Consider the following 10,782-nt stretch of genomic DNA (forward strand, 5'->3'; position numbering starts at 1 on the left):
CAGCAACACTGAAGGAGCTGCAGGAATTTCTGGCAAGTACTGGTTGTGCACTACATGTGACAATCTCCCTCCCGTATTCTCCATATGTCTGGACTATGAGGTAGGGTCAAAGAGAAACATCCAGGCCCGGCTAAATTTTGCAAGAAAAATCCATCAACCCTCCCAAAAGCATGTGGGAAAATGTGTTCTGGTCGGATGAAACCAAGGTTGAACTTTTTGGCCACGATTCCAAAAGGTATATTTGGTACAAAAACGGCACCAAAAGAACCCCATCCCCACGGTGAAGCATGGTGGTGGCAGCATCATGTTTTGGGGTTGTTTTTCTTCAGCTGGAACAGGGGCTTTAGTCAAGGTGGAGGGAATTATCAACAGTTCTAAATACCAGTCAATTTTGGCCCAAAACCTTCAGGTGTCTGTTAGAAAGCTGAAGATGAAGAGGAATTTCAGCTTTCAGCACAACAATGGCCCCCAAAAAGTTTTGGAACGGCCCAGCCAGAGCCCAGACCTAAATCCAATTGAAAATTTGTGGGGTGACCTGAAGAGGGCTGTGCACAAGAGACGCCCTCGCAATCTGACAGATTCGGAGCGCTTTTGCAAGGAAGAGTGGGCAAATATTGCCAAGTCTAGATGTGGCAGGCTGATAGACTCCGACCCAAAAAGACCGAATGCTGTAATTAAATCAAAAGGTGCTTCAACAAAGTATTAGTTTACGCAACCAGCTTATTGTACTTTTATTTTTTATGTTGTTCCCCCGAACAGATTTGCTTGTTTTTCAGTTGAATTGTACAGGTTATAGGTCACATTAAAGGTGGGAAAAGTTTTGAAATTATTTATCGTGGTCTCGTGTTTTTTTTTTACATCAGAAAAACCGATCATTTTAACGGGGTGTGTATACTTTTTATATCCACTGTACATTGTCACTTTGCATGTTCACACACACAGGCAGGCGGTGCTCATTGCGTTGCTTGTGAAGATCGGAGTGATTTCAGAGTCTCACACCTGGGACTGGGACAGCGTGGAGGCCGTGGCCACCGGACTGCAGGTACATGAGGAGTTCCCTTCCAAGTCTCTCTCTCTCTCTCTCTCTCTCTCATCTACTCAAATAAACCTGGTTGTGCTGTGGTTCTGTTACAGGATTTCATCATCTGTGTGGAGATGTTTTTGGCAGCCATCGCTCATCACTTCAGCTTCACCTACAAGCCGTACATTCAGGAAGCAGAGGAAGGCTCCTGCTTCGACTCCTTTTTGGCCATGTGGGACGTGTCAGACATCCGGGCCGACATCTCTGAGCAAGTGCGCAATGTCGGTGAGTCATCGATACGCTTCGTTAAGCGTCTCGTACTACAGAGGGGGGTGTTTTATTTTCTATAACAGCAGCTCAGAGATTTTTTTTTTTTTTAAATCAAGTTTATATTAAAAGGAGAACTGAAGTCATTTTTAATCCTGCTTTATTTCTTAATTAATGTGTTATTCGATTACGTTTTCGGTTTTAGTAACCTTATATCGTGACTTGTATTGGCAACTAATTGTAATTAAATATTATACTTATCGTCCTTTTTGGTTTTAGCCGTGTTGAATGTAGTTCGTTTGGTCCACGGCAGGCGTCGCTTATCCGCGCGATCTTCACGAGACTCGTGTGAGGCTTCAAACGTCGTCAAGTATCCGCGCCGCCATTTTGAAAACTGTTTACACAGCGGCTAGATCGCCGTATCATTCCAATTTAGATTAATTTCGAGATTTGCCTCAAACGGCTCGCGGTTTCTGAATGCTCTTCATTGCTCATTTCTTAAATAACTCGCTGACTCTTGTTTCATTTCCAATTCTTTTTTTTGTAACATTGAAAGCCGGCGCCTTGGAAAGAAAGTCCGTAATCGCCCACAGGCATTTACGGGAAAATACTGTTCGCCAAGGAACCAATCAGGGCGCACGATTTTACCGGAAGTAGCTCGTGCCATATAATGTAATTTCAAGGCATGAATAGTACCGTAACTCCGTTTCAGCGCACCATGTCATTGCTGATTTATTTTCCTAAACCAGCACACGCCCAAGCATTTTATTCTTTACCTACGATCTTTAATTGTGACTGCAATGCTACGTAGCGACATTTTAAACAAACGAATCTCAGCCTATGCTTTTTTTCTTTTGATTATTTCCCTATTTCTCCATCATTTTTTATAGATTTATTATACCCCCCGCTCCGAGGGGGAGTAATACTGGTTTACCTCTGTCCGAAACACCTTTTTTTCTCAGCAACCACAAAATCCTAGCCACTTGGTACCAAACTTCAGCTTGGGGTTCTACACCATGTAGACTAGACCTGGGCATTTTACGGCCCGCGGGCCGCATCCGGCCCTTTGGTTCATTCTGACCGTCCCATGTAAGGTTAATTAGAAATTACAAAATAAACGTATTTTCTAATTTTGCCTTATGCATGGACTGAATGTGCATTGCTTTTATTTTGAAATTGTGTTCAACAAAAACGCAATGCGTATGACATGAAATCCCACGAAGCCTAATCCCACGATAACTACTTCCATAATTTGTCCAGACCAACCACAAACTTGTGCGTCATCCTTCAAACAGTCCAGCCAATCACATAGTGTGACGTCACCAGCAGGCGCCGGAGCCGATCTCCAGCGAAAAGCACCAAATGAGGTGATTAGACTACAAATGTGGGCATCATTATTATAATACGATGTATCTTGCTTGATATTTGGAGTAGAAAGACAATATTGTGATGTCTTTATTGTGTTTTGGGATGAATGTGACTGAAAAAAAAGGTACAAACGTTCACATTTTGTTAACCATTGTTTTGGGAAATTTGATTGAATAAATGACATTTTTTGTAAGGCGACCTCGTTTTTTCCCCCCATACTCTTACCAGTCTTAGCAGCTTGTAAAAACAATTATTTATTGCTTTATATAAAGAAATACAATTAATATTATGCAGAATTTAGTTCAGCCTTTTGGTCCGGCCCTCCACAAAATTTTCTGTTTCTCATGTGGCCCCATGGAAAAAATAATTGCCCACCCCTGGCATAAGCGAACTCTTTAAGGCTATGGTCCCAGACTCGGAAGTCACTACAACATTCTGCTGTGGAAAAAACAAAACGTCTTGCATAACAAAATTCGGTCTTGCTTGTCTTGAATGTGAAGATTTGACAAGCAATGCACATAATGACTTAAGTATATAACTTTTATAATAAAAGTATTTTTACTTGAAACATTTGTCATTATTGGGAGTTTGATCTGGTGTTCTACGACCGCATAATGCAGGGGTGGGCAATTATTTTTTCCATGGGGCCACATGAGAAACAGAAAATTTAGTGGAGGGCCGGACCAAAAGACTGAACTAAATTCTGCATAATATTAATTGTATTTCTTTATATAAAGCAATAAATAACATTGTTTTTACAAGCTGCTAAGACTGGTAAGAGTATGGGGGAAAAAACGAGGTCGCCTTACAAAAAACGTCATTTATTCAATCAAATTTCCCAAAACAATGGTTAACAAAATGTGAACGTTTGTACCATTTTTTTTTCAGTCACATTCACCCCAAAACACAATAAAGACATCACAATATTGTCTTTCTACTCCAAATATCAAGCAAGATACATCATATTATAATAATGATGCCCACATTTGTAGTTTAATCCATAGATTTGTAAATCTATGGTTTAATCACCTCATTTGGTGTTTTTCGCCGGAGATCAGCTCGGGCTCCGGCGCCTGCTGGTGACGTCACACTATGTGATTGGCTGGACCGTTTGAATGATGACGTACAAGTTTGTGGTTGGTCTGGACAAATTACGGAAGTAGTTATCGCGGGATTAGGTTTCGTGGGATTTCATGTCATGTTCATGTCGCACGCATTGCGTTTTTGTTGAACACAATTTCAAAATAAAAGCAATGCACATTCAGTCCATGCATGAGGTAAAATTAGAAAATACGTTTATTTTGTAATTCCTAATTACCGTATTTTCTGGACTATAGAGCGCACCTGTATATAAGCCGCATCCGCTCTATTTAAAAAAAAAATATATATATATATATATACAAGCCGCACCGGGCTATAAGCCGCAGATATCTATGTTGAAAAATTAGATATTTACTGCATGTACAGAACGATTTTGTACTGTAAATGTACATGTATGTACCCGAACAGATTCTTTCCGAACAGTGCCTTTTAACACGGCAGCAACTTTGCTGATTAAAACGGAACAGAACCAAGAGAAAATAACCGGTATTTATTTACCTTCATTTCTCCTGTGTTTGAAACCACAAGTCACTTTAATCATCTTCGCTGGATTTGAAAATAATTACCAGTTAGTAATTTGTCGTGCGTGTTCTATCTGCTAAAGATCTGCTAATTCTTCTTTGCATTGATTTTTCATCTATCTTATTTTTGATTCTACTTCCGGTTAGAGCGCCCCTAGCGGTGGAAGAAAAATCCACAGAATAGCCGCATCTTTGTATAAGCCGCATGGTTCAAAACCTAGGAAAAAAGTAGCGGCTTATAGTCCAGAAAATACGGTAACCTTACGCGGGCCGGTCAGAATGAACCAAAGGGCCGGATGCGGCCCGCGGGCCGTAAAATGCCCAGGTCTGGCATAATGGGTGCGATGTAGGTCTTAATTCTCATTTAAGTGGTCTTAAATTTATGGTGGTCAAACCTGGGGAAACCCTGTAGAAATATGGAGATGGTCCATCTATGTGGGGAAAATGTCAAATTTTATTAAATTGAACCTTGCTAACCCCCCTGTACATCCCCTCTGAAAGTTTCCATTCTTACAATATGACAAAATACTGTTTACAGTGCTGTTTGATATTAGAATGCTGCTTTTTTTTTTTTTAATGTGTTTTAAAGTTATCGATGAATGCGAACCTCTTCAGGTATGCCACTAGGTACGACTACAACATTTTCAGTGCAGATGATCATTATTTTAACAGGGTTCGTACGGTCATGAAAAACCTGGAAAAGTTTTGGAATTTTAAAATTAAATTTCCAGGCCCTGGAAAAGTTATGGAAAAAAGTATTTTGTTCATTTGGCAAGATTAACGTTATTCACATTAGCGTAACTCCGTTTTTACATGCTGACTAGCTATGTGTAAACGTTAGCCGTGGACAAGGCTACGACAACTTGGCGGGCAAATCCATAGAAAGTCGTTTGACTAACCAGACTGCGTAGCTACGTTTGCAACGTTATCGCTAGCTCTAAAAGCACAGACAACTTCATTGCAAGCTTTCTCTTGGAATAAAACATTTATATCCCTCAATATGCTCTCGCAGGTCGGACGGCGAGTTTTTGTAGGCCGTGATGTGGTTCGTTTTTGGCAAACAAAGCAAACGTTTAAAACGAAACAAATCTTTAACCCTTTCAGAAAACTGAAACATGGGTTCATGGGCCATGAGTGCGTGCGTTCTCCAGAAGAACCGCCTCCTTCCGTTCTGCCATCAACTGATTGTGTTAAATAACGCTGCTGAGACATCATTGAGCTTGATTTTATCCATGTGACCCGAGTGATTACTGATCGGCTGTCTCAGTGTCACCTGTGAAAAAAACAATCGCGTTTTAGAAAAGAAAAAAAAAAGGGTACTTAAGTACGGTACTCAAGTGGGGTAGTATCTTACTGGGCTGCAACTAGTTGGAGACGCAACAATTGCGATAAAATATGCAAATTAGTGACAATTTTCACTTGGAATCGCACTGAATTGATATTCGCATATTTTATCGCAATTGTGTCTTCAACTAGTCGCAGCCCAGTGAGATACACTCACGCTTCCTGTCTCACGGAAACTGACTCGAAGGGCTCGTGACAGCTTTGCGACACATTTGCGGCTATTTTGAGAGAAACTGTGCCGCGCGAATTTTTTGAACATGTTCAAAATTTCAGCGACAAAGGAGCGACACTTTGCGACTTGTGCGAGGAAACTGAGAAGCCCCGCGAATGTTTCAAGACACTTTAGAAACTCTCTCTCGTGAATAACTTTTGCGATTTGTCTGCCCGGTGAGATACTGGCTTAAATGTACTTCGTTACTGATAGAAACGGGATAGATGGAACAGGTTGGTGGATGAATGGAGGGATAAGTGTGTAAACATTTATAGGCACATGTTGGCGAATGGATGGATAGTCCAAGGAAGGATCCAGTCGTAACAAAAGCCATAGTCAACAGCAACCGAGGAAGTGAATGAAACAAGAAACGATGTATCTAACTGAATTTCTATTCCATTTCCGTTTTTAATCTCCTGGTGTATCCGGTTGTTTCCCCGCAGGCCGAACGGTTATGGGCCGCCCCAGGAAGAGCTACTTTGCCCGTGACGCGGAGCACGATGAACACAGAGGGCTGCTGTCCTCCAGCTCCCAGGACGCCGCCGTCGCCGAAGTGTCCTCAACTCCTCCGTCTCCGTCAGGACACTATAAGGGTCTCGGACACACCCGCCCCCCTCACTCCCGCTCGGCTCCCGCCGAACTCTGCTCCACACCCTGGGAGGGAGACGTCGACGACGTGGATGACATCATTCCCACCGTCCTGTCCGGGGATCCCAAAACCCAGTCGCACACACACGACGCTCAGATTACTTAACGTGCACGAACGCTGCTCAGTTCAATTCCCAAAAACTAATTCACCGGGAACAGCAGGTTTAAAAAAGGCACACAGGGGATTTTTATTCATTTAAAAAAAAAAAGTCTTCATTTCTATTGCCCAAACACCTCATGATAAACAAAGTCCGTTCTTTTAAGACGAATGACTGAATTTTATTGTAAATTATGAAAGATTTTTAACACTATTCAGCCGTTCGTTCCTCTGCAGAACTGCACGTTTAATGTTGGTCACCCTGCGTCCTTGTGGCATTAGTGTTAAGGTCGCAGTTAATCTGTGAACAGAAAACTCTTGATGTAATCAGTGTTTGCTGATCTCACACACAGTGCCAAAGTCCTTTTTTTTTCCAAGTCTGAGAAAAAGCTTGTGCAAATAACTTTTATGAAGAAGTGCACAATATACTCAATGCATGAAGCTTTTTTTTTTCCCCTACTCGGCCTCTGAGCAAACATGATGCATCACTTCCTGTCATGCTTTTTTTTTTTTCCTTTTTAAATACTTGACAGATATTCTGTCTACATTCACTGGATATGAGCAATCGTGCGCTCTGATTGGCTACTCTGTTACTACTAGGATATCAGCTCGTATACCGTGAGTGGGGGGGGGGATGGCGGAGCATGTTGCTGAACCAACCGAGGATGAAATAAAAGCCAATCAAAAACAACCCCCCCCCCAAAAAAAAAAAAAGTTAGGTGAGTTTTTTTTATTTTTTGCAGGAATTTTTTCATCTCATCTCATTATCTCTAGCTGCTTTATCCTGTTCTACAGGGTCGCAGGCAAGCTGGAGCCTATCCCAGCTGACTACAGGCGAAAGGCGGGGTACACCCTGGACAAGTCGCCAGGTCATCACAGGGCTGACACATAGACACAGACAACCATTCACACTCACATTCACACCTACGCTCAATTTAGAGTCACCAGTTAACCTAACCTGCATGTCTTTGGACTGTGGGGGAAACCGGAGCACCCGGAGGAAACCCACGCGGACACGGGGAGAACATGCAAACTCCACACAGAAAGGCCCTCGCCTAGCCTGGGAAATCCCATGCTGCTTTGCACAATCGTTCCGATCTGAAAAGACAGCATGGAAACTATGGTCTAAAGGCTCGCCTGAGTTAGGGAGCCAATCAGAGAGTGGGGAGGGGTGGAAAGACGGTGACGCGTACTACTCGACAAACGGAAGCATGTAGTTTATTTGGGACTGTTTACGGATCACATTTAACATGGCGGCGAGCGATACGAACCAAACTAAACAAACCAGCTTCTCTCATATTTGTCTTGCACAAACGGCAGTAATTGTTCGGTGCCATTGTTTTCCTATTTTTGTTTTTCCTTCTCTTCTTCGTCGCTCTAACTACGTCACTGGGTACAACCGCCATGATTGGCCATGGGCTACGTATACGCCAAATGATAGACATTCGCAACGTCCAATAAACGGCCGTTGACAATCGTAAACCACACCTCCCCTGCGAGAAATTCAATAGGCGGATTCCAGACCATATTTCACTTGTGATATGGTCTGGTGTTAACCAGACTAGCCCTCGCCGCCCACGGGGCTCGAACCCGGACCTTCTTGCTGTGAGGCGACAGCACTAACCACTACACCACCGTGCCACCCCAGGAATTTTTATGATTATTATTATTATTATTATTATTATAGCAGCATTTTTCACAAATTGCTCCGGTCACTTAGCCGGTTTGATTATATTCTCAGCGGAAATGATTCTGTCGGACGTTTTGTACAAACAGTTTAAAGGGGAATTTAGGGTTTTTTTTTTTTTTTTATTATTTAGTTTGGTTGTGAAAGTGTCCAACAGGATGATTTTGAAGCGAATAAGACCACTCCCGGACCCTCTTTTGAGACTCGACCAGAATGGGTTCAGAGAGTGAAAATCGACAACTGCACAAGTCCTGGCACTAAGACGGCTCATCGAGGGCGCGAAGAAGAAAAACCTGCCGGCCGTTTAACGTTCGTGGACTGTAGAAAAGCCTTCGATTCCATTCACAGAAGCAAGCTCATGAAGATCCTCTTGGCCTACGGTATTCCTGTTAAAATGGTGCAGTCGATAAGCGATACGTACGCGGCGACATCAAAGCGACACCTTAACCCCGTATCTGTTCGTGATCGCACTCGATTATTCTTTGCGAAAGGCAATAAAGGGTCACGAAGAAGAACTAGGGTTTACCATACGCCCAAGAGGAGCCGGCGAGTGGGCCCGGTCCTAATAACGGACCTCGACTTCATGGATGATATTGCAGTGTTGAGTGGCTCGGCGAGCCAGGCTCGAACGCTGCTCGGTGGTGTAGAGATGCAATGCAGAAAGCTCGGGCTGGCCTTGAACGCAAAAAAGACCAAGGTAGTACCGCTGAACATCTCTGGCGCGGTCAAGCTGACTTCTCTCGATGGTGAGGAGATTTCAGTTAAGGATGATTTCAAGTACTTGGGCTCGTGCACCGGTTCATTATTGGTGTTGAATATTGCGCACTCCATAAGTTGAAGAACATCTGGCAATCGGGTTAAAAAAGCGCATCTTTGGTGGAATCTGTTCTCACCTACGGATGTAAGGCCTGGAAACTGATGGTCCAGGAGGAATCGAGACTGAACTGTTGCTCCACACGCATGCTCCGAGAAGTCCACAACGTCAATTCTAAATGAAGCGCTGTGTGGAGATTTACCTCCTCTCTCTTTTAAAGGAACAGTCCACCGTACTTCCATAATGAAATATGCTCTTATCTGAATTGAGACGAGCTGCTCCGTACCTATCCGAGCTTTGCGCAACCTCCCAGTCAGTCAGACGCGCTGTCACTCCTGTTAGCAATGTAGCTAGGCTCAGCATGGCCAACGGTATTTTTTGGGGCTGTAGTTAGATGCGACCAAACTCTTCTGCGTTTTTCCTGTTTACATAGGTTTATATGACCAGTGACATGAAACAAGTTCAGTTACACAAATTGAAACGTGGCGATTTTCTATGCTATGGAAAGTCCGCACTATAATGACAGGCGTACTAACACCTTCTGCGCGCTTCGGCAGCACATTGATACGGAGCTCAGATATCAATGCGCTGCCGAAGCGCGCAGAAGGTGTTAGTACGCCTGTCATTATAGTGCGGACTTTCCAGAAAATCGCTACATTTCAATTTTTTTAACTGAACTTGTTTCATATCACTGGTCATATAAACCTATGTAAACAGGAAAAACGCGGAAGAGTTTGGTTGCATCTAACTACAGCCCCAAAAAATACCATTGGCCATGCTGAGCCTAGCTACATTGCTAACAGGAGTGACAGCGCGTCTGACTGCGTCTGACTGACTGGGAGGTCGCGCAAAGCTCGGAGAGGTACGGAGCAGCTCGTCTCAATTCAGATAAGAGCATATTTCATTATGGAAGTACGGTGGACTGTTCCTTTAAAGATAAGATCAAGATGGTCGCGTTTGGCGAGGCGCTGTGTCCGCCGCAGAGACGAGGCAGCTCACGACTTGGTTCTGTAGGAACCACGCCATGGTCAGGTTTCCTGGGGCAGACAGTGCGTGACACTACTCTCACTTCAGCAGATGAAATCCGAACTGTTATGGGTCACAGGCCATCCCGGCACGCCATCGCCAGTCATTCCCGAGGAGACTCGACCAAGTAGTAGTAAAGTTTCTATTTATTGAATTTGCAAAAAATAAAAATGCTCCATTTCTCAAAATCCAGTGAATGTGGATAGAAAAAAAAAAAAAGTTATTCCACTGAATCTCGTCCTACATGGCTGATAGACAACTCGGTGCTACGCGCCTCATCGGCTGTTAGCTCATTTCCGACTCGATTTCGTGGAATAACTTAAATATTCTTTGCATTTTTTTTAAAATTATTTTAAATGAAGCAATTTACACATGAAATATTCATACAGCGATAAAGTTAAAAGGTTTCTTTTACCTCAAATTTAGCTGGATTAGCCAAGACGTGTCTTTTGCTACGAAGCGAATGGAGCCAACATTTAAACAGGGGTGCAAATATTTATAGTTTATCTGGAGCATTTACACATTTTGTCTTTGCACTATAGTAATACAAGAGGTACTTTAAAAAAAAAAAAAATTTCATTTTACGTCTGAAAAGTGACGTGCTCAGGTGGTAAAATCCTGGTCATTTTTAGCTTGCTTGCTTGCGTGAAATTTGAATTTTCTTGTTCGCAGCGTCG

At 43.0% G+C, this 10,782-nt stretch overlaps 1 protein-coding gene across 2 annotated transcripts in view; it reads left to right on the forward strand.

The window, feature by feature from the left end:
• tmem184c (transmembrane protein 184C) overlaps window positions 1-7,482 on the forward strand; it is a 33,930-nt gene extending 26,448 nt beyond the window's left edge. For both annotated transcript variants that reach the window (XM_060926545.1, XM_060926546.1), the window contains 3 exons: window positions 943-1,042; window positions 1,135-1,306; window positions 6,277-7,482. In XM_060926545.1, the coding sequence (XP_060782528.1) occupies window positions 943-1,042; window positions 1,135-1,306; window positions 6,277-6,587 (583 nt within the window). In that variant the 3' untranslated portion in view covers window positions 6,588-7,482. The remainder of the gene's footprint in view (window positions 1-942; window positions 1,043-1,134; window positions 1,307-6,276) is intronic.
• The last annotated feature ends 3,300 nt before the right edge of the window (window positions 7,483-10,782 follow it).

Source organism: Neoarius graeffei, chromosome 7 (genome assembly GCF_027579695.1).
Source record: "Neoarius graeffei isolate fNeoGra1 chromosome 7, fNeoGra1.pri, whole genome shotgun sequence".
Classification (NCBI taxonomy): domain Eukaryota; kingdom Metazoa; phylum Chordata; class Actinopteri; order Siluriformes; family Ariidae; genus Neoarius; species Neoarius graeffei.